The 22,594-nt window shown below is 35.8% G+C and overlaps 1 protein-coding gene across 1 annotated transcript in view; it reads left to right on the top strand.

The window, feature by feature from the left end:
* The first annotated feature begins 3,322 nt into the window (after positions 1 to 3,322).
* LOC145661905 (ATP-binding cassette sub-family A member 17-like) overlaps positions 3,323 to 22,594 on the top strand; it is a 47,595-nt gene continuing 28,323 nt past the window's right edge. Inside the window, exons 1-2 of the mRNA XM_081727248.1 lie at positions 3,323 to 3,632; positions 13,875 to 14,081. Of these exons, the coding sequence (XP_081583374.1) occupies positions 3,338 to 3,632; positions 13,875 to 14,081 (502 nt within the window). The 5' untranslated portion in view covers positions 3,323 to 3,337. The remainder of the gene's footprint in view (positions 3,633 to 13,874; positions 14,082 to 22,594) is intronic.

The following is a 22,594-nucleotide window of genomic DNA, read 5'->3' as shown; positions in this document are numbered from 1 at the left end:
TTTTACGTCATTTAAAATTCTCACATTCAGTTAAGACAAACGGTATGCGCACTTTATTTTGTTTGTAATTTTAACTTCTGTTAGTCATTGCTAGAAGTAAAGTAATTTTCAAACTAGTTAGTTAAATATCATTTTGTAATTGATATATTACGAATACTGTGTATATTTAAGGCAGGCAATAATTGTCATTTTTTCTAGTATCTATTTCAGTTGCACGCTTTTTGAAACCAAAGTTAACTGCTAGACATTTAAAGAAATAAGAAATATGCTAAATTAAAGCACTACTTTCCTTAAAAGAACAAGGTAGGGGAGACCTGTCCGGAATGGCATAGTAGATGTTCTCGAAAAGTGTTTGGTTAGAAATAGGCTTTAAATGGTTTAAATGAGAGTTTAATGTAGCAACACTAGTGAGTAAAAATGACACATGTGTATGTAAAACGCAGTGCTATGATCTGATCTTCACTCCAATACTCAAACAACATTCCAAAGAATCTTTCACACACATACGCGCACAAACAAAATGAGAGAAAGTTTTAAACCTATTCCGAAGAAATATTCAAACATAAAGTTTATGTATGCCATTTTGGGCCTGTCTCTTCTACAAAGGTTAATAATAGGTGATACATCTTACTGTATTAAGATTTGCCCTGATTATGCACTTCTGCTGTATCGCCAGACCACTCAAAAATCGAAACAGGTACCAAAATGTAATATATTAGGATAGATTCGATTCGGTTAGGTTAGGTCACAATATTTCTGAAGTACCTTTCGTAGCAGATTTTTTAATATCACAATCTTATTCTTAAATTAAATATCACTTTATTCTTAAATTAAATATCACAACTCTTTCTCCACACTGAAAATGTTCCTCATAGTTTCTGTGCTTTCAATTGAGCGGGTCAGCGCAATAGTGGTCTGACCCACACTTTTTAGAAAGGGAGAACAATCAAGTTAAAGTTTAAGACATGTGCCTTTTTGTGTAATATATGTATGTACAATGTATGATGCACTCAACTACTTGTGCTTGCTTTTGGTACATTATACAAAAAAAAAACACATGTGTTTAACTGTAGCTTGATTTTTCCCCATTTTTAAAGATGTGGGTTAGACCACTGTTACACTAATCCCCTCAATTCGTTTCCACACTTTTGGCAAACTATTCCCCTGTTTAATAAAGTGTGTCTTTAACACATTTTCAACAACTGACGCTCGTTATTTATGTATAATTCCATAAAACTCAAACAAGATATGTCACAACTTTGAAATATACGCGCCATTTCCACACTGGCTTTCCCGCCACAAAATCATAACAAGTGTACCTCTAGTGGGGCCCCGTGGCGTAGTCGCTATCGCTCTGGCCCTTGGTGCGAGTAATCCCGCGTTCGATTCCCGGTGGGGATACTGTCGAGAAAATATAATAGCTATTTTCAGGCCAGTGAGGTTTTCCTGGGTTTCCCTCATTCACACCAGCCAAATGTCGGAATTGTACCTAACAGAATAGTCCCAGACCACTATCTTCCCTTTCATCGGATAGTGTGCTCCCAGAGGGACGAAATCCTTCATATACGTATCGAGCTAAATGGCCTTAGATGCCGACAGCCCAGAAATCTAATTTCTAATCCTAATCTTAAGTGTACCTCTACGTCAAAGAATCCCGTCCTTCTCATGCTGCCGCTTAAAACATCAAAAATGGGTTAAGTTCCAAAGTTGGTTGACCGCTTCTAGGAAAATTTTGAAAATTTATCAGGACGAAATGGATAATTTGCTTGTTTGTGTGTTTGATAATTAGTAAGGAGATGGGAACTTGTGTTTATTTTTTATAGGCAGGAACTATTAGGCAAGCAAAGGGAATTACTTCGCGCAAGGTTATCGCATGGTTACAATGTGGGAAAGTAACGAGCATTTGTATTCTAAACATGACTGCAGCTGTACAGGTATACTTCAATTGGTAACCTTTAGCAAAAAGGAGAACTTACACTCTATTATTTTAACAAAATGGGTTAAAACGTCCCGAACACTAAGGTAACCTTACCCTACTTATTGCTATCTTGCTCTACTCTATCCTATCCTACTCTATTATATTCTTTTAACACGTTAGCTGCCAGGGGTGAATTTTGTTGTTTACCGGTAGAGGGCCAAACGTACGTACTTACATTATATTTGTTTTGTTCATATTTTTTAAACATAATGGTAATGCTGAAACATAACCTAAGGCGATGTATTGAATCCGCGCGCGTGAAACTTGGGGGTCCGATCGGACCTACTTGTGTATTTTTTGTTTATGAGCTAGGGGATAAATTACAGTTGAACTGGCAACTCTGTTTGATAGTCATTTGTTCATTATTATATATATGAGCTAGCTAGCTTTGTAAAACAAGTTGATGAGTTCCTGCTGCTTTTAGTGCTAATAAGTAGTTTCTTTGTGCAATGAAAAACAAAGAAATATGTGCAAAACTTAATGTCATTTGAAGTAACAATATAGTGAGCTAGACCTTTCTGAAAATTCAACAAACTGACGGGGACTTCACAATACTGGCATCTTGTTAAAATAAATTAGAGTAAGTCATTCAAAAAGCAACACGTAAGTCCGATCGGTCCTACAAAAACAACAAATGCTTGTTAATTGATATTCAGCGCCTCTAGTGGCGTTAATCAGTAACATCTAACAAAAAAATTACAGCATAAATATCTCCTATATTGTATGTGATAGAAACACTAGAGATCATTAACACTAGAGGCAGCACTTTAAAATACAAGTACTGTAAAGGCAACTCGACAAATTAAAAATCGTGGGTCCGATCGGACCTACGAGGACATTTTCTTAGACCACTCCAGTAGGTCCGATCGAACCCACATGGCAGCTAACGTGTTAAAGCGGTCCTAAAAATTTATAATTCTTTAAAATTTCATTCCTGTAGTACGCTTTTTGTCGAAAATCAAGCGGATGACCAACTTTGGTATAAATGCCTCAAGCAGGGGCGTCATTTCAGACTTCGCTGAGGGGGGGAAAGAGCACCACTGACATAAGACTTTCACGTTTTGTACTAGTATATTAGTAGACAGTAGATTAAAGTATATGAATGAATTTCTCAAACTCTTGGGAGGGGGCAATTGTCCCTCCGGCCCTCCCTAAATGACGCCCCTGGCCTCAAAAACAACCAATAATAACAATCACCTTCTTAGCTTCAACTAATCAATTCGCACAGTAAATTTCCTAAAATTGGTCCTGCGAAACAGCAGTTATTCCCTGGTTATTATCACAAATTCCACTTTAGTAATCCTTCAGTGACTGAAACAATTCTTCTTTTCATTTTAAGGCTTGTTTCCGTCTTCAAGAATGGGTGAGAAAATACGAATTCTGAAAGTTCTTCTTTGGAAGAATTTATCAATTCGCAAACGTAAAAAAGTATTAGAGGTGTTCCTTCCTCCTACAGTATTTATCCTGTCTATTCATCTAACTGGGTTGCAGTCGAATCCAATTTGGAAAGTTTATATTAAAGATCCCGTAGGTTTCTATCAACCAGAGAAGATAATGAAAGATGATCTGATTTACGCACCGAAAAATAGCTTCACAGATTATTTTGTTGGTAATCTTCTATACAAGAAACTTCAAACACAAATAAGGAGTATGAGTAAGTATTTGTATTAATTACTGATTTAGCAGCAATCCTGAACAATAGAGCGCCAAATTGAATAAGTTAATATTTACTTCCCTTTATTATTTTAATGATTGTCTAAAACACTTCGCACTTTTTTTTTCTGGTGGATATACAAATAATTGAAATTAAGCATCCAATGTGCCACGAAAACTATTATTCAAAAAAAAATTACACACCATGGGTGTGCTAGGATAGTGTGGAACAGTGGCTGATTCAGAAGAAGCGCGTCCCCTCCTGAAGACAAAATATAACTCTTTTTGCTTTAATTCAACGAGATAACCAAACTTTTGCCCTAGCAATGTCCCCCTCCAGGTACCGAACCGTTATCGAAGGAAATAGGCTGGATCTGAAAGAGGGGCTTCATTTCTCATTCATGTATCTATCACCCCTCATCCGCATGTTCTTGCATGCCGTCTCAGCCGCTAATAATGTTACTGGACTGGTAAGTGGTTGTTGGGAATCTTGGGAAATGGATGATCCGTAGACAGCTTCCTCCATCTAGGGTGAACGTACAAAAATTATGGTCTGCTGTTGTGTGTGTTCAGTTTTTGTGTTGTCTGGAGTCAAAAGCATTGAAAATATATAAATATATAAAAAAAGCTATTAAAACATAAAAAGTAGAAAAGTACGTAATAAAAGCACAAAAACATTTTTAAAACTTTGCATCTTTTGTTCTCAGCCATTGGTGGGGGTCTATCTTTTTGATTTAACATTTACTTCCTATCCTTTTACTTCCAATTCTTCGTTTTCCGGAGCCATACGTTTCTGTCGACGGGAATGGTTTTCTTGTATACCCAATTTACCCTGATGGTGTTGGTCCCACACTGATACTGGGGTGAGGGCGTGCTTATGGGATAGCAAGAGGAATATCGTAAGATCTTTTTGCAAGAGCCCCGGTGTGAAATTCTGGCGTTCAAATGTATATTCTATTTATCAATGTGTATCTAACGTCAACATTTTATTGGTAATAAAACTATGAAATCGCGTCCAGTCTGTCCCTCTAGTAAGAAGCCCAGACTAAACAAGAGCGACACAAAATCGCAACTTTTCGATAGTGTGGAAAAGACATGTATAGGATGCCTATAGTCCAATATCTTGTAATTAAAGATATAGATGCTGATAGTTACAATGCTGAAGCTAACCGTCCGACTGTTATTAAGGGCGTATCTCCTTCCCTTATCAATAAAGTAATTACTTATAACGCCGAGTAGGTTAAACATTTCCAGAAATTGCGGAACGGCACTTTATTGGTGGAAACGGTCGACGAGAAGCAAGCAGGGAAGTTACTAGAATTGTCTAATATTGGATTAATGGACGTGTCCTTAGAACAGTATCGTTTACTCAACGTCTCTCGCGGTAATATCTTATTGGGACATCCTAAAAGCCACCGAGAAACTTATTTCGGAGCGAAACACATGTTGTAGAGGTAGCTCGCATCAAAAGTAAGAAGTAACGTGAACTGGTTGCTACTCAGTCACTCATTCATACTTTCGGTTGGCCTACACTTCCGATCTAAGTAAAGGGTGGTTATCATCGACTTAAAGTGCGTTCCTTTATTCGCAGACTCGGGCGCTGTTTCAAATGTCAACACTTCGGGCACAACAGCACATCGTGTAATGCGAATGTGGCCAGGGTAGCTATAGTGTGGAGCCCTGTACAGCGACAAAGTGTCAACTGCAAGGGCGAGCATTCTGCTTGATCTCGAGACAGCTCAGCCCTTCAATGTGAGAAACGTATCGGAGAGCTAATAATTGTTGAGAAGATCTCTGCTGCCAGATGCTAAGCGTCGTTTGAAAGAAAGCATCCCTTACTCGCTTGCTGTGCTCTCTCCTACTGTTGCAGCTATCTCTTGTAAGTCTGTGACCAGGACAATAACTTGTGGGGGGCAGGGGAAATGTCCCCCAGGGAAGCTCCGCATCGTTCGAGGGGCGTCCACTTTAAGACAAAATTTTCTTATTCCATACACGATACGAACATAAAATTATAAAGCATCAAACAGGTCCTCTACATTACATAAACAAAACAGCACACAAAAGTAAATAAAGCAAAAGTTAGTCGTGGGCCCATTTCAGTAAAAAATATCTACCATTAGGGCCCTAGAAATAATATTTATTCGTATGGCTTTGTGATTTGTCAATATTGGCCTCTTAATTAATTTGTAATGTATGAAACGGGTCCAGGGGCGGAACTAACGGCCCCGCAGACCTTGCCGTGCGGGAGGGCCCACAGGCTCCGGGGGCCCATAAAAAGTAAGAGAAAAATAGAAAGAGGGGGGCCCAGGCAATAGAAAAACAACTTTTTCTAGGGGCCAAATTCGCATATTAATACTTGCCTTCCCCCCCCCCCAGAAAAAATCTAAATTACGGCGCTCTCTATGACAACCCAGATGTCCGGCGTTTCCACCCAAACAGATTTTGTTCCTGACAAAAGGCCAGAAATTTAGACCTCAGTCACATCTACTAGCCAAAACCACACTTGTTTATGGTAATGTTAGTCTTCGACGAGCTCCAGCTCTTCGCCATTCACCTTATATGACGGCCTAAAAGTTAGCCAATATACACGCTAACTCAACGATACGAACCTTTCCCCGAAAAGAAAAAAATCTCTACTTGTCTGTAAGCCACCTTCAGTTCTTTTGAAACCTGATATGGTGGAAGTCAACCTAATGAATATTGCGTATACGGTGCTTTACCCACGTGGAAAGATTCGCCTGAAACGTTGATTTATGGTATTTTGTTGTTTTCTTGGCGTATTTAGAGGGAGCTTCCGGGCTTAACCCCCCCCCCCCGAAATCTTACTTACTATAGTCAAGTAATTTATATGAAATATCTTGCAGAATTTTCACATTTTCAGGCAAAGCCTCCCCCCCGAAAGTTAGCAAAAACCCTCCCGAAACAAAATCGTAAATACGCCACTGGTTACTGTTATATATTTTATTCATTGTTACTGTAATTACTATTTATTTTTATATTTATTGTTATTAATATATATGTAATTCTTATTGTCATATATTTATTATTTTTTCTCTCCTCTTAGAGTTTTAGTTTTCTCTTGCAGCAGTATTTTGTTATAGATTGATATAATGGTATTTAACTGCTACTTACGGCATGTGTTTTTGATTGTGACGGGGACAAATAGACTCATTGCTGACCACTCCCCATATTTAAAACCAATCAATCAATTTTCTACCAATGTATTGTTCGAACAAACTAGCTAATATCCTGAAATGTTAAAGCGGTTTGTGCTTCATCTGAACCTTTCATCTTTTTGCACAAGAATAAAGAGATATACACTTTCCGTGGCCCGTGGTCATGTGGTTGTAGAAGGAACAGGTAACAGTAACACGTGCACACCCCGTGAAGAAGTTTGGTTTCTAAAGTGTGATTTTCTTAATTATTATTTTAACTGGAAATAGTGACACATTTTAGCATTTCCGGTTTTAGCAGAGAGTGGAGATGAAATATGTTTCTTGAGACACTTAATTGATTATATAAACATCCTCCCTTCCTATGTTACTATTTTCGCTCTATAAAAAAAAACGTTAAAACCGGAATTGATCGATTTATACAACTTTCAGTTTGAATAAGTTGTTAAGAAAGAAGAGGTACTTATTCTTAGAACACTAATTTGATCCCACAAAACCACTTCTAGCTATGTCTTAGCATTTTTCCTCTATGTTGATCAATATCGAAACAGAAGGTACAGTGAAACCTGTCTATGTTGGCCACCATTTGTTTCATTGAAAAGTGGCCAACTTAGGCAGGTGGCAATCTTACAGAACATAAGTGTGATTGGTGTATTTTTATAATAACAATTCTAGTATTACTTGATTATAAAATTATAATACGCAATGGCACAACAGCTACTTCTAATGATGTATATAGAGTAATCATAACTACTGGCGCAAATTCCGGGGGGCGGGGGGACATGTCCCCTCCAATCTTGGAACTGGGAAGGACTGTTCCCCCAATAATCCAATGTGAAATATGTTTTTTGGGAGAAATGTGATTTGTTTCCGATTGCCACAAACGAAAGTGAAATGAAATTGATGTTCCCCAGAATAAGCCTCAAATGTGTCGGCCTCCCAATGTTGAAGATAACTCTGCCCCCTGATCTTCCACAGCATTGTTTTTCAACTTCATAAATATTTTTGAACATTGCTAAAAAAGGGGGAACGGTCTTACCCGTCCCCCTCAATGTTGATGACAGATTTGCGACGCTTATCACAACAATATACACTACTAGAAACATTACTACAGTAGGTTTATGTACATTCCTTTCTCTTCCTCCGCTACATTTCGGCAAGCCATGAGGTGCCAATAGTTGACAATGCAGATTGTTAGCTTTAACCTTGAGGCTTTTCCCGAATTACTAAAGCTCTCTACTGATTAAAGGAGCCGAAATAGCTAATGGTGTTATCCAAACAAACAGGGTAAACAAATATGTACAATCATTTCCTGAATTCCTGTACGCGCTTTTCCCCATTCACATCTTTCTTCACCACCCCTTTATTTGGGTAGTGTTCTGACCATTGACCTCCAACACAGGAACATCATTTCAGACTTCGTTTGAGGGGGATGCAAGAGCACGACTGACATAAGAGTTTCACGTTTTGTACTAGTGTGTTAGTAAACAATCGAATAAAGTATATGTATTCCTCAAACTCTTGGGGTGGTAATTGCCTCCTCCGGCCCTCCCTATATGGCGCACCTGCTCCAACAACAAATCATGGGGATCCATGCTATTTTTGTCTCCAGTCGCAAATACAGAACATCTGCCTCTAATATGGGAATACGAAAGAGTTAAGAAAAATAACGAAACGGTATTTTGCGTGGCCAGGATACACAGGTAAATTTATCATTATCATCATACTGTAAACATTGGCTCAATGTCACCAACTTCCAAGATATAAAGGTGGCCAACTTACAAAGTAATACGTAACGGATGTGTAATGGGAAAATGCAGGTTCAAGACGAACCAGGTCAAGATCAGCAGCTGGCTAACTTAGAGAGGTGACCAAGTTGTTAGGTTTTACTGTCTCTGTCAGGGAGAGAGACAAAGTAAAAATATGAGTTAGACATTATTTTCTATAGAACAGTGGTCCTCAAAGTGGGGTCCGCGACGCCTAAACATTGGAAAGAGTTGTAATATAATGGAAGTCACTGCTGTTAAACAAGTAGTATTTTTAAGATTAAGAAAGTGGAGCTGTGAACAGTACGAGTGCAAAACAATAACTACCGATATTCATCATTTCGAGTGCACATGGATTTCATTAATTACTCAGGTTAGAAACTGCTGAAAGGAACAAAACACTTGTAGGACACTTTAAAGTATTAGCTGCAAGTTTTTCCATGTCCCACGACCTGGTAATGGTTTGATTGAAAATCCTTTCACTAATGTAGAAAACCATGAGATACAAGGTATGAATCTTTCTTCACAGAACAAGAACAGCTATTGGAACTATCCTGCCATTGTTCCTTTCGTCATGCCATTGTATTGTATCATCACAGAGACGCCTGAAGTATAGACCATATTTGAAGACAATTTATCTACAAAATACTATTTGTAGTTAAAACTTACTCCTTTCCATGTTAAAAGCGGATGCAAAACTCACTTTTACTTTTTTTTCTATTTTTAACAATGTACGTACAAGACAAACAAGAATAAAAATTAATTTTGTGCCATATCCTTAATTTTAACTGTTGTTGACTTGAACATATTATCCTAATCGATGTCAACCGTCCATTGTGATCCTATTGCAAACTATAGTAAACCCTATGTTGACAATAAAATATAATTGTTCCTGTAGAGCATTGTCAAAAGTAGCAAACTTTTAATAATCTAAAGATATGCAGACATACTGTTCAAGACATTATTACCTTCCAACATTTTTCATTTTTTATTGAATTGAGTGTACTCTATTTCAAATATACTGCTTAAGACAAGTTTATTTTGATGTTTCTTGTTTAATGTTTCTTCTCCATCTGATACAATTTCTGGCAATTCATCAGGAAAAAGGTATAAAAAGGTAACCAAGAAAGTTCTGTCGCTTTTTGTGAAGGTCTGTGTTCAATTGGCCCTCACATCGTGAGTTGAATACGAATGGATATGAGGCAAAGGTCAGTTGTTGGTGTGGGTATATCCAACATACTACCTGCTTATGGCAGTTTAGTTATGAACTTGCATTGAGAGAGAGTGAACATGGCACCTCCACAGAGCGTCATAAGGGTATGCTGTACGAGTTCAAACAAGGGTCAAACGCCGCTACAGCGGGGTGGAAGATATGTCAGGCGTTTGGTGATTGTGTCTTGAATACGCCGGCAGTGCAGGGTAGTTTAACAAGTTGAAGAACGCTGACGAAACACTCGAAGAAGCACCACGTGGAGAAAGAATAACACTTGTACAAAACGAAGATCCCCAGGCAGCAATTGATGCGAACAGTGGCCAGACCTGGTACTGGTACTACAATTCAGTGTGAGTAGAGAAATAATTTGGCAGTATTATAGGGAGCTGGCTTTAATGCGAAGCTGAGGAATTCAGAGTTGATTGACAGTTCCCCACCCTGTCACCAAGAAACGGTCACTCGACGGTCCTGGGCAGGGTTGCCAGTGCGTTGTCAAAAAATTCAGCTAATACTCACTTAATACAAAGAGTTTATGCAATTATGCAATCTCTATCGAAGATCCCTGTATACGTGGACACACGCAAATTAGGCTGTGATAAATGCTTCCGTGTTTTCTCCTTCGCTTCTTCGTCGCACTGCACTATGGCCTTCCTTATTACTTCTCTAGCTTCGCTGTGTATAGTTTGCCCTCTCTTACGCTGTGAAGCCAAGTCAAATGAATAATAAGCAACAAAACTGCAACCACAAAAGCGCAAAACAAATAACCAACTCACACTAACTCTTCAGAATGACATTCATGTGACAATTTTTTAACCCTGGCAGCGCTGACATATAGAAGGAGGGTAAGGGAGTATTGCAAGAGTCAGGCAGAAAAATTGTTGAAATTTTTCCCCCTTTACCTCAGCCTCCGCTGGTAAACAAGGTAGCTCCCTATAATACATCCATCAACTTTGGAAGCACTACAAGTTGGGTCGATGGGTCCCACATGATTTGATTCCGGGCCAGAAGGCAACGCGATACCTATGTTTTTTTGTTGTCTCATCTGAGAAAGGACCCATTTCCGAACAGGGTGTTCACATATGATGCGAAGTTTGTTCTGTACGAAGCTCCACGGCGCGGCGCCGTTATCATTGGCTACCATTCCATGAACAGTTCCAAAACAGCCGAAACTAGCACTGTACCAGAAGAATTTTCCGGTGTGTTTGGTGGACTGCTTGAGGCATCGTATATCGGGAAATACTACCAGCTTGTCAGAGCATCAATGCAACTGTGTACTGTCAGTAGTTTAGCCTTATTCAAGAAAAAAAACTCAAAACTCTGAAGCCAGCACTTCTGAATTGCAAATGGGTTCTCGTGTTCAGGACAACACCAAGCCCCACGTGGGTAGGATGATCCGGGACACCATTCTATAATTTGGATGGGAAACACCATTGCATCCGCCATACGCTTCGGACACTGCAACGTCCGATTATCACCTGTTCTATTCCTTGGACAATCACCTTAGAGGATGCCAGTTCAAATCCCTAGTACAGGTGCAAATTGCACTTGATACCTTCGTCGCTTCATGCCCCAGCAAGTTCTACCGCTATGAAATTCATGACCTTCTAAAACGATGGCAGCCGATCGTGGATGTTGATAGGGACTATTTTTGATCTACCAGGTACACCTCGGGTGCCATATTGATATTCGAAGGTGGTGGGTGAAAAGCGACAGAACTTTGTTAGTTACCCTTATAAATAACGTTAAAACTTTTTGATTCTGGTATGTAATAAAACAAGGATTTCTCAGTCCAAACAAGTCATATCCAGTGTTTTCTTCATAAAAAAAATGTTCCGGGTTGGGCACATTTAGTATTCAAAGGGGCACATATTATTTTCACAATGTGCTATTCTATTTATTATAATATTATAAACGTATTATTTTGCTCTCCTCCTGGGGGCACTCTTAGAGCTCCTATGGACAGTGCCCTCCGAAAAATATGTCCGGAAGAAATACTGATCACATCCCAAGTATTTACGTAACCAAAAAATCTTTAAAATTAGTCGTTCTTTTTCTGAATTACGATAATATTTTTGAGACTGAGAAAAGACGTTTTAAAAATTAGATCGTCGTAAGAATAAAGAATCCAAAACTTAATCCATTGGATAAATATTGGGATAGCGTAATAATCGATTTCATCAATAAAAATCAATGATAAGTCAAAAGATTCCATTATGAAAACCAATTAGTTTCTACAACTCACTTTACACTATAAATATGATAAAATAACCAATTTTTTTAAAAAAATAGCAGTAAACATAAATCCATGACTAGAGGTTGAAACAATGATTCAGTTCAGATCAAAAGATGGCTGCCTTGTACTTTAAATTGAAGTATTTGTTTCTTTTTTAAACCTCGCGTGGAATCTGTGTATATAAGAAACTGAAATTCATACAAGATTTTCAACGAAATAATTAAGTAGTTTAATATTATAATTATAATACCTACGGTGCAAATCTTATATTATCAGGTACTTATGTACTACTGTAGTTTATTCATGAGCTCCTTCATCGCTAAGTGGTTAGCGTACGCGCCTTTGGCGTGGGAGACCCGTGTTCAAATCCCGGCGGGAGCTCATGTGGTTCGGATTCCACGTTAATCTGTAGGTCCCGTCTCATATTGTTTCGCTGCAAAAAAGGGACGTTGAACTCAAATTCAACTCAACTGTACTTCATTCATTATGCTAAAAGTTAGTTTTCGCAACCATAGTAAAACAATGGTTCGCATATTTCTACTTTGCTAATAGTTACCTGACAACAAGTCAATATATTTACAAGTGTGTCAGTTTTTTCGATCATATGTTTGAAAATAAAATCTTTAACTTTTACGTTCCACGGTTATGCCGGATAGGCTAAAGGAGACGGTGGTGATGACAGTGAATGAAATGGTGGAATGAAAGAAATGTAAGGGAACAGCAGAACCACGAGAAAACCAAAGCACAATGCGTTTGATCATCACAAAGCTCACTTGGCACGAACTGAGATCGAACCAAGGACCCTTGCACCAGAGGTGAAGGTTCTACCACTGAGCCACTGCGGCCCCTCATCATAAGTTTGAATTGATGTTTGTTTTGTTTATATATATATATATATATATATATATATATATATATATATATATATATATATATATATATATATATATATATATATACAGAGAGAGAGAGAATATATATATTGGTCTGATGATAAAGGAAAGCCGTTCATCTCTTCCAAATATCTCAAGTCTATTGCATTTGGTCACTACAACGAACAGGAAGATAACTAAAGTTAACCTAAACAAATTTTCCCTACGTTCAGTAAGTAATCTCAGTTTGTATATTTTCGTGTACTAGATTAATGAGTATGACTAATTATTTTTACTAAACTAATGAAATAATTAAGAAGTTAATTTAAAGAAAAGCGTGACTAGTAATAATTATGCATAATAATTTTGTCCTGAAATAACGTATATGCCAAATCATATCAATAAAGTAACGAAATTGTTTAGAAAACTTCTTAGTTCCCTACTAATTCGAAATAATAATACCTTATGAAACACGAATACTTCCGAACGCTGAATGGAGTATTTCCACTGGCTATGTAGATAAAGCTTTTAAGATACTCTGTGTCCCTTCATCTGAATGAAATAGTAATATTTCTCACTTAGTGAAGTACAATATGCATTTTTAACGGCGAAAAATAATAATTATTTCTTGTGTATGTTCATTTTGTATTTACTGTTACTGTTGAAAGCCAAATTTTCAGAAAAGAGCATTTCAATACTTCTTCAATAACGAAGAAACTTCATAGATGAATAAAGAAAATGAATAAATTCACCTACTTTCACCTGATAATTAATGATTGTATTTTAATAGTACTACCACATAAATATTAAATTTATTCGTTACGCGAATTGTCCACTACTTTCCGAATATATTCAGAGAAAGGACATCCATTCAACGTTCGAAGTTAGTTGTGTTTGAAAACATATAATGAATGATTTTCGAAATACATGAGAAGAAGAAAATTTAAATTATTAATTCATTTATACGTATGAATTCTACACTTTAGGATTGACAGCACTAAACAAAGAAGCGGAAATGGACAGATACGTTCTGTATAACGTTAGCTTGTTGGATTCAGCCTTAGGAATTTATATTGATGAACCTACTGATGTAAATGCAGTCCCTAAGAGGCTAAAATACAAAATCAAGATAACAAGAAGAACTGATTATTTTCATACAAAACATCTCTTCTTGGATTCTAGATGCGATCATTGTAAGTATGTGGTAAATAGGCTTTCGTATAAACTTTAGGATTGACAGCACTAAACAAAGAAGCGGAAATGGACAGATAGTTCTGTATAACTTTAGCTTGTTGGATTCAGCCTTAGGAATTTATATTGATGAACCAACTTATATGAATGCAGTCCCTAAGAGGCTAAAATACAAAATAAAGATAACAAGAAAAACTTTTCATAAGGTCATCTATTCTCTGATGCTAGATGTGATTATTGTAAGTATATGGTAAATAGGCTTTATTTATATTTTAGGATTAAAGGCGCTAAACATAGAAACAGAAATAGACAAATATATTCTGTATAAATTTAACTTGCTGAATTCAGCCTTAGGAATTTATAATCATAGCCTGCTTGTATGAATTCAGTCCCTAAGAGGATAAAATACAAAATCAAGATAACAATGAGAACTGATTATTTTCATACTAACCATCTATTCTGCGATTCTTAAGAAGCTTATTGTAATTATATGGTAAATAGGTTTTCTTATAAATTTTAGTATTGACAACACCAAGCAAAGAAGAAGAAATAGATAAATAGGTTCTGAATGAAGTTCAATTGTTGGATTCAGCCTTAGGAATTTATAATGATGAACCTACTGTTATGAATTCAGTCCCTAGAAGACTGAAATACAAAATCAAGAGAATAAGAACAACTTATAATTTTATACATGTTCTACATTTTCGAATTGTAGAGGAATTTCTTGCGTGCGTATTGTATATCGGCTTTCCTATAAACTTTAGGGCTGACAACACTAAGCTAAGAAGCAGAAAAAGGCAAATACATTCTGAATAACATTAGCTTGTTAGATTCAGCCTTACGAATTTATAATGATGAACCTACTGATGTGAATTCAGTCATTAAGAGGCTGAAGTACAAAATCGTGATAACAAGAAATGATAGCTTTTATATAAGTCATCTATTCTCGGACTCTATCAGAATAGATTATTATATATAGGATTTCCTATAAAGTTTAAATGAAGGTACACTGATAGTATAGTTGGCAGTTTTGTTTTGAAAGCGTATAAAACGAGTTCATCAATTTTATATAAATTTATTCTTCAATGTAGTGTAGGCCCAAGCAATAATTAGAGTTTAAAATGTTAAAGTTTTTCATACGTATTTATATACTTATGTATAATAAAGTCAGTGATGTAAATTGTCCGATTCATAAAAACATACTCCACTTATCCCTGCATCGTTGTTTAGTCGAAAAATTTATTTGTAATAAATATTTTCTGAAAAAAGCTTCATGAGGTGAAACTCTAACAATTCTTCTTTTCTGCAAAAATGTTTCGAAACCTTCAATGTATTCTTCCCTCAAAATTCACCTTTGATCTAAAAATCATTTTTTGTTAATTTAATATGCATAAGACGATGTTTTCTCATAGTTTTAAACAAAAAAAAAAAAAAAAATACAAAAATAATCTTGATAAGGAACTGGAACTTTTATGTAGTTATTTCATTACATAGGCAGGCCTATATGTGAAGAAATGGTAGAATTTTCTCTTTTTTTAAATAACTGATACATTGAGAAGGTTTTCTTTTCACTTTCTTCTTACATTTTAAACAATGGGATGGGATATTTGTACTATAGAACTCGATTTATGTTTCCTGCACTTTACACACGTACATACATACACACACAGAAAGAGAGAGAGAGAAGGGAGAGAAACAGTTTGTAAGATTTTACTTGTCAACTTGAAATATTCGAAAGTTTTTCGATACCTGGAACTTAATTGGAAAATTATAATTTGTTGCTGTCTAACTCTCCTCTACAGGAATTCAATTTTATAGCTCAATGTGCAGTTAAATAAAGTGGGAAAATTTCCACCAAAAATCACATTACATAATATTGAAAATTGTCCGTTTTAAGAAAAGTTTTACAACATGTTCCTACACCATAATAAAAATTTTCCGATCCATAAAAATTCCTTTTACTTTTCTCTACAGAGAAATAACACTTTTCAATTTATAAAAAGTTATTTTACTTTTTGCTTCAAAATGATGAAAATTTTCCTACTTATAAAAAGGTTTTCAACTTTTCCATACACGCCAGAAAATTTTTCGATTCATGAAAAATTGTTTCACTTGTTCCTACATCGGAAATCTTCTGAGTCATGAAATTTTTCAGATTCTTTAAACAGTTTTTCCACTTTTTAACATTGCTACCTAGGTATACATGAAATCAATCAATTTTATGGTTAATGAGAAATTGTTACTTGGTCACTAATATTTGTTTAAAACGGAAAATTTTCCACATCACATCACTAAATAAAGTAGATGTTGTATTTAGTTTTTCTAATTTGAATTCCGTCCTTAGCCAGGTATATTCCGAAGATGGCTCCAGCAGAGTTTGAAACCAGTATACAGGAAAAGTCAAAATTAAAACGCACAGAAAGGAATATATAATTTCCATTTTATTGCTTATAAGAACTGGAGTATTTTATGAAACATCTTTATTTTCCAACGATCTCAAGTTCAATTTTAAAGCCGTGAAGCAGAAGAGAATAATAAATGACGTCAATATTCCATTTTCTAGGTATTTAGGATGTGAAAATTAGATTTTTGGCCTGTTGGCATCTAAATATGGGTTGAATAATCGTGTCTTGGTATTGTTAATATAAGTGATTCAAACTTATGCTTGGTAAAATAAAAACTCACCTCCTGAAAACGTGTATTTTCTGACTTACGCTGTTTCCCCGCGCAGTCTAGAGTTAATATCGTTACTAGGGAAGTATGATTACAACCATGAAATGCACAGTTGCTTAACGGATAAAACTACGGGCGTCTCTGGCCAGGGGCCGAGGGGGACGCGTCCCCCCAATATTTTGAATACGAAATATTCAATATTTTATTCTTATTTAATTTATTTACTAACGACGGAATAATACATGAATAATAGTAATTATATTAATTTGGAATATAATATTCCGGCTGTGAAAATATTATAACAGACTTCTTGATATGTCTAATGGGATCCATGAAGTTGGGCTAGGCTACAGTGTTGGTTGAATATTATTTGTATTAGATGGCAGAGTAGTAATTTATTATATATGCCACAATCATGTTTCTGTAAAATATAGTATACGAAAACTTCTAAGTCAATATTTCTTGGAAGGAGGTTCAATATTCTATCATAGTCTCAAAGGAGACTGTGACTAAAGCAGGAGTTTTTTTTTTTTTTTTTTTTTTTTTTTGCTGTACTTCACTCTTAAAAATTTCCCTGCTCAGAAATGAGAAAAGTCCATGTTCAAAACAAAGTAAGTAGTTTTTACTCATATTTGAAACAAAATGTCTCATTATTTTCAAACGTGTTTTCATTTGTGAGCTCAAGGCAAATTTTCAGTTTCCCATTTATGAGAATGGAATAGTGCGTGATTTGTAATGTAATAGGTGACTGAGAAATAACAGTAACAATCTTACCGAAATAATATTTCTATGTTTTAGTAAGGTATAATATTGCTAGGGCTTAATTAATATACAGGAAACGAGATAAAAGATTTCAGTTGTAGCAGAGTGCGAATGGATATGAGTACGCAGTACGGTGATGCAGCTGAGGTGACGTATGAATACATACCATTACGAGAGTTGGGAAAGTAAACAGCATGTGAAAATAAACATATAGACTAGATTTGGTCAAACGAAATTCATGGACGTTGGCAAGATGGCGTAGAATGTTCTACACAATGGAGCAGACCCAGCCCGACCGTTTATGAAACTTTGTTCCGCCCGACCGTTTATGAAACTTTTTTCCGCCCGACCGTTGTAGGGTTAAGAGGCCTTGTTAAAAACACCAACCAACCTGTGCAAGATGGTCACTAAAAGCACGAATGCTATTTAACGGATTCATGGCAGGAGTAGAGCAGGGAGTCCATGGAGGGTGCCTCCGTAGGAAGCGGGCGCGTCAGCGATGGTGGGTATACGCGTAAAGAATTCTGGAAATAAACTGTTTTTACGATGCAAAGATATGTTTTGTTAAAGTCATTTGCTTGTTACATTGAGGTGTGCACTTACATTCCCCGGTGCATATTCACTTTAAAAATTATTGTCCAAAAACAACCAATCTCTGCTAGGTGACCACTAAAAAGCACGAAGGTTAACTAAGGGAGTCATGACATGTGCGCAGTATGGTGCGGCGGGGGGTGCGTCCGTAGAGAGCAGGCTTGGCAGCGATGATGAGTATACTCGTAAACAATTGTTGCGAAAAACACTGCTTTCACGATACAAAGATGTCTTTTTTGTTAAAATCATTTGCTCGTTACATTCGTCGCACGTCATTTTGGCCTTTATTAATCTACCACTACATGCACAAATACGTGCTTACCACGTTCGACCTTCATTAATATATTTTCACGTAAATACGCATCTCACAGGTAAGAGCACACCATCTTTTGGTTACTTACACACTAATCTATTAAAATATTATTACAATTTTCTTCTGTGAATTTTACAATATGTGGATCCGTATAATCAATCTGCACCGAATATTTTTCCCAGGGGAGGGATGAATTTCACCCATATACGCATCCAGTCGTCACACACGAACACTATATATAGAGACAATTTGAAAAGTTATCCCTACCAAGGATGAAAATTTTCTCCAGGGGCGTTAATTTTTTCTCAGAGGGGAAATCCCTGGCTTCCCCCGTCAATTCGCACACTGCATATAGCAATATACCCATTTGATATTAATTTAACGTAAAACTCAAAGATTTCATTTATTAACTTAACGTCCCAAGATTGTGCTCCAAGACTAAGGCAGACAGTGATAAAGATGGATAATAATGGTGTAGTGAAAATGTGGACGTTCGTTGCTTGGCAAGTTTTTTTTAGAGAATTTATCTGCTTAATTTTTTGGTTTGGTTATAATATTTTACATATTATTACTGTAGGTGTTTATTTAATATAAAAGCTGTATGTACTATTTGTGTGAATTTTTTTGCAAGTTTATATTTTGTGTATACTCTTTCTTATCGTATTTGAGAATTCTGTTTATGTGCACCGTGTCTCGCTTTCCAGAAAGACATCTTTCAGTTTTTTTTTTTTTTTTTTTTTAAGAATTGTTTTTTCTCAAAATGGGGGTTATGTGCCTGATTTGCTCAGATGTTTCTTTCCCAATTTTAAGAAAGAATACATTTTTTCTCAAATTTGAGAAAGCATATGCACCCTCAGAAATGAGGCATAATTCCTCGCGTTTGAGTCATTATTTCTCGAAATTATTTGAAAAAATCGAAATTTCACTTTCATGAATGTATTACTCGGTGCACAGATAAGAAACTGATGTTCTCAAATACGAAGATTTTTTTCTCGAATTTAAGAAACCATTTTTAACAGTGTTGAATCTGATCTGTAGGTCCAATAGGAAATGTCACTAGAATAAAACCACTTTGTCCTACAAGACCGGTAACCAGATTTGAGAAATTCTAGATAAGTATGATCTTATACTAGAAACTCTGCATGATATTTCTGAAACCGACAAACAGCTTACAACAGCTCAAGGTCTTCTAGCCTATTTAGAAACTGGCATAACACTTTTGGGTCTATTACTTGGACACAAAATAATCGGCATGCTGGAACTTCTGAATAAGCCATTCCTAAGTCGGAAACAAACTGTAACAGGCTTGATTAAAGGTGTCCGCCATTTTTTTATATTAATGTAATATATAGAATGATGCAAACTTGCATTCGTTAGTCTATGCTATTATCTTGAAACTGACACAAGAACGAAGTTTCCAGCTTAATTATGTGAATAGATATTGTCATTTAAATATAAGTCAATGTTTCGGTTTGATCGCCATATTGAATCCAGGATAGTGGATTTTCCCAAGGTGGGAGAAGGTGGGAATTTTCAGGATATATTATGGAAAGCATTCTGAACCTAACCCAAGTAGTTTAACTTTGTTATTATTTTTGTCCAGATTCAATCCTAAATGCACTGGACTATTTGGAAAACAGCTACACCACACAGGAAATTCTGCAAAAACCGAAATAAATTCTAGTGTGTGGTTGGCATATCCGGGATACACAGTGAATGCATCAAAACCTTCTAGCCAAGTTCTCTTAAATCTGGGCGGATTGTTATAGTTATGCGATTTGGAGTTGTCATCATGTTATGTTTCCCCTTGATCAGCTCCGACGTTTTTTTTTTTTTAATTGTTAGTTGCGCTAGCGCTACCCTGCAAATCTATAAAATCTAAATCTGTCACCCTCCCAGTGGCAGCAGCTCACGATGCACGATGCCCTTCCAACACCACCAAACTTACAGCATATCCTTCCTGGGCGTCAGTGTGGACTTTACAACAGACTGTGCAGCTTCCTTCCACTTCAACCGCGGTCCTATTCGCACATCGTTGTCATAGATTATCTGTTTTTCATCACTCGCTATTAACCGCTTCAGAAATGGTTCGAGTTTGTCACGTTTTAATATATATTCTCAGATAAAAATTAGATCAAGTAAGTGTTTGTGAGTCAGATCACGTGGCACCGAAACATCAAGCTTCTTTTGGGAGCCAGCTTTCTCCAAATGGTTTAAAACTGTTGATGGATGTTCAGATCATGCATGATGCCATTACTGCCTACATACCGGTGTGGCTCGACTTTTGGATGGCAACTGAACCACATTTTAGCTGTTGTTTTGATAAAGTGTCTTCCCCCATAAACACCACAAATTTATTTACAAGCCTAGACGTCACTTGAGTCTCTATTCTAAAATGTAGGGCAGTTTTGAGCAAAGTTCACTTATCCTCACGGCGCAATACCTTATGTATGATTATAACAAGTCCATCATTTTTTACACATCTTTTATCTTCAGACATATCTAAGTTAGACGAAAAAGTACCAGATAATAATAGGTGGTGATATAAATTCATATTTTGATGTAACTACAAGTTTTAAAAAAAAGTATAACAGAATTCTTAAATCTACTAAGACAACTCGAAAGTTGTGTATAAAATTATAAACTAACAAGACTAAATGCATGTTTAGACAACATTTTCGCTAATTTAAGTAAAAATGATGTAACTAGCGAGGTAATACATTTTCACTGTTCCGATCATATTTCGGTTTGGATTGTGTATTTTTTAAAAAAAACTGATATAATAACTGTCATAGAAAGGTTTCTGATATTGTAATGATTATACCTCGATCGATGACAATTGAAGAAAATGAATAACTTCATAATGTTAGTGCTACATAAAGATAGGGAGCGACTAAACAGTTATGTAAACATTAATGCAAATGATAGTCTTAACTATTTTTTCACGAGTTCCATAGGTAAATTTCAAATGTCATTTCCAGAAACAAAAATTGACTTGAATAAAAGTACCAGGGAACTAAATAAAGAAAAACAATTCGTGGTACACTCACGCAATTAGCCGATATAAAGAAGAAAGGTACGAGTTATTATAATTTATGACAAAATGAGAGGAGAGAATGTAATAATAGTAATTATACTGAAATTCGTAAAAGATACAAAATGGTTGTATTACAAGAGAGAAAAATATAACCAAATTAATATTGAAAATTCACACAATAAACGTCAAATGGCTTGGAAGTTAATAAATAAAACAGCTGAAAGTAAAAAGATAGAGAAATTGATTATCGCATGTGATGAATTAAATAAATATGTTATACTCTCTTCTAATAACGAAAAATAATACTGACAAAATAGAATCCAGTAAAAATGAAAATAATGACAAATTTAATTTTAAACAGGTAACACAGGATGATACCATACGCATTGTAAGTAAATTTAAACCATCAAATAGTAAATATATATATATATATATATATATATATATATATATATATATATATATATATATATATATATATATATATATGATAACTTGATATATCGTATAGCAGGCTATCCAAAATGAAAAATAGGAATACAATAGCAGGTATAACATTTATGAACGGGTTACCAATACATACGCAAAATTTACCAATTACTCAATTTAAAAATAAAGTGTAGGATTGGTTAGTTTCTGTACTCTATTACAATGTTAAGGAGTTTCAGGAAGATAAAAGTATATTGGCATAATTAAAAGAAAAAAGAATTTACTTGTGTAACTTCATTTGACGTTGTCTATTGACTGTACATTCTATTATATTGTTCCGACATCACTTAACTGACGGGATAGAAACGAGAGGCACCTAAGAGGTGCGGGATAACAATACTAAATTTATAGCAATAAAGCACATACTAAATGGGGGCGTCTCCACCACTAGTCTTAGGCGACTAGAACCATGAGTAAAATTAGATAGGGTAACGAATATGAATTTAGTGTTAAAATAATTTGAAAATAACCAATGCATTTTTCATTGCGAATTGGTAGCAATAAGGGCGTTAAGGAACAGATGGTAGAGCAAAGGAATAGCAACTAATTTTGAACAGTCTCACCCTAATTCGAAGTCGTTCCATTCTAATCCTTTTTACTTTAGGCGCTGTCCTCGAAGTTCCAGTGACTTGCTGGATGGGTTGTCCTGA

Source organism: Thermobia domestica, chromosome 10 (genome assembly GCF_964235325.1).
Source record: "Thermobia domestica chromosome 10, izTheDome1.hap1.1, whole genome shotgun sequence".
Lineage (NCBI taxonomy): Eukaryota > Metazoa > Arthropoda > Insecta > Zygentoma > Lepismatidae > Thermobia > Thermobia domestica.
Note: the sequence above shows the minus strand (reverse complement) of the source record. Positions and strands in the feature narration are given on the sequence as shown.